General features: G+C 42.1%; 1 protein-coding gene across 1 annotated transcript; it reads left to right on the forward strand.

Moving 5' to 3' along the window:
* The first annotated feature begins 722 nt into the window (after positions 1 to 722).
* Positions 723 to 2411, forward strand: LOC133548755 (rho-related GTP-binding protein RhoV-like). Its single transcript, XM_061893714.1, has 3 exons — positions 723 to 1652; positions 1722 to 1780; positions 1845 to 2411. The coding sequence occupies exons 1-3, from the start codon at positions 1487 to 1489 to the stop codon at positions 2292 to 2294; spliced, it is 675 nt and encodes a 224-aa protein (XP_061749698.1). The 5' UTR covers positions 723 to 1486; the 3' UTR covers positions 2295 to 2411.
* The last annotated feature ends 233 nt before the right edge of the window (positions 2412 to 2644 follow it).

The raw sequence follows: 2644 nt of genomic DNA on the forward strand, positions 1-2644 counted from the left end.
TATATATGGCACATTCTGCACTGCAACCGTGGAATTTCCCCAACCCGGGATAAAACAAAGTATATCCAACATCCTATCAAACTGTCCCTTTGGGGCTCTGTACCTGTAATAATCCCATGTACAGCCCAGCAAAAGTAATCCTACACGGAAAATGTGGGTATATTTGAATATCCAATATAACATTATTGTACCTTATTTTCTGTGTCGTTGTTGTGTTAGGGCAGCGCAACTACACAGGGGTTAGTGCTGATGCCTCACAATAAGAAGCTTCTGTGTTCGATTCCCGGCCTCGGGGTCTTTCTGTATGGAGTTGCGTGGGTTCCCTGCAGGTACGCCGACTTCCTCACATCTCCAAAGACACACAACTGAGGATAGGCTGATTGGCAACATGAAATTGACCCTAGTGTGTGAATGTGAGTGGGATAGACTCCAAAAACTCCCGCGACCCTGAGAGGGTCAAGCGGTAGAAATGGATGGTTGTTGAGTGAGGAAGGAAAAATGAAGATGACCACCAAACAGAATATGTTTCAAAGGAAGATGATCCAGATGAGATGTGGGTGCCAGAGTGTGTAAAGTACAAAAAAGTTGAGACATTTCTTGTTGGTTAAATGATTCGCAGACAGACCGCTAAAAAAGCTAAAAGTATATATTATTTATTTTTCTGTGTGTTACTGATTTTGTCTACATTGTATGTACTCGTCATGCTGGCTTTTCTTTCTGACTTTCCCTCAATTTTGTGTAAGATGCATTTTTTATTTTGACCTGTGTTTTTATTTTAGTGTCTCTTTAATATCTTCCCCACTTCCTTGTTGGACTTTATCGGTCAATCTGCGTTGAAAGAATTGTATGTCGTACAATTTGAACCTGTTTGTTAAAATGGCCGTTATCTTTTTCAATCTGCGAGAATATCCATCCTTTTTTTTACTGCTTGTCCCTTACGGGGTCGCAGGTTGTGCTGGAGCCGATCTCAGCTGCATACATATGTTTATTAGGACTTGTGTGCAGACTTTACTAATACAGTACAGTACTGTTCACGTAATGGGTAAACAGCATCTGTAAACAAGAATAATACTACACCCTATTGACCAAAACTGGTATTGCGTTTTTTTGCTTTCAAGGAATACGCCAAATGGGGTTGTACAGTATTAGGAATTGCAATAATTAGAAACCACATTCAAACCGATTTTTTTTTTACTAATGTTATTCATCTAATTAATATTCAATTGTCATTTGAGGACCCTTCAAATAATCGGGGGCAGTGGGCGTGACTACGAAAATCAGCATCAAACGGAAGTGGATAATGTTGGGGATCACTCATCTGATTGGACGCTTTTGTTATTTCAAACAGAGGTGTCCCTCTCCTTTTTGGTCACCAAGGAACCCCACGTGGAGCAGTCATGTTACAGTGCAGTATTGTGGCCCCTTCTGTGTGGACTTGGAGTAGAATGGGGGACATAGTGTGTGGCAAATAAGGCACCTAGGAAAGATGGCACAGGCTCCTCAGGGGCATGAGAAGCCCAGCTGGCCTAGAGAAGAGCTGAGCTGCCTCCTGGTCGGGGATGGAGCTGTGGGGAAGACAAGCATGATCATCAGCTACATCTTTAATGGATACAACAGCGAGTACAGGCAGACTGCTTTTGACGTGTTTACAGGTATGACATGTTTTAAAATTACTACCACTATTGCTCAATTTTTGAGTTTTGTTTCTGATTAATTACCAGGATTGGTTCATGTGAATGGAGTCCAAACACGGCTCAAACTGATAGATACAGCTGGACAGGTAAATATCTAATAAATCCAAGATGCAATTTATATTATATTTATATATTTATCATTGGCATCAGGAGGAGTTTGGGCATCTTCGCTCCTTGTGCTACGCCCATGTGGACGTCTTCATCCTGTGCTTCAGCCTCATCAATCCTGTCTCTTTTGACAACGTCACGTCCAAGTGGATCCCGCAGATCCGTGCAGGGAACTCGACCTCTCCCATTATTCTGGTGGGGACCCAGTCTGACCTTCGCCACAATGTGGACGTCCTCATTCATTTGAACCAACTCCGCGCTAAACCAGTGGGCCAAAGCGAGGTCAAGAGGTTGGCACGCCGCATCCGAGCTCATGACTACATGGAGTGTTCAGCTCTGACCCAGCACCACCTCAAAGATGTGTTTGACTGTGCCATCTTTGCTGCCATCAAGCAAAAACACAATAGTGCAAAAAGCCAAAAGCTGAGTTTGAAACACTGTTTTAAGACTTTTTGTGAATGTGGATGGAGGAAAATTATCCAATTAATGTGAGGTGATTGTTTTTTCTACATTACGTTTACCTTACTTTCTCTTTCTGGTTTTCCTAAAACTCCTGTTTTGTTTGTTGTTATCTGTGTTTGTGTGTGTGTTTGTGCCAAACTCTGTAATAAATGCACTACAGAGCAGAAGATGTTCCATTCAAAAATTGTGCTTCCTGGGTTTAATTTTACTTGTAAACAATGTGGTGGAAGTTAGTGTCAGCGAAGAAATTGGAGGGAAAACAGCAGCAAGTGTTTTTAGGACCAAATGGTCACCTGCTGATTCTTTGAAGTGGTGGTTTACAAGACAAAAGCCATTTAAAGCCATCCTCAGCTTGAAAGATTATGTCAGGACCCCAATCA

The sequence above is a fragment of the Nerophis ophidion genome, linkage group LG03 (genome assembly GCF_033978795.1).
Source record: "Nerophis ophidion isolate RoL-2023_Sa linkage group LG03, RoL_Noph_v1.0, whole genome shotgun sequence".
NCBI classification, from domain to species: domain Eukaryota; kingdom Metazoa; phylum Chordata; class Actinopteri; order Syngnathiformes; family Syngnathidae; genus Nerophis; species Nerophis ophidion.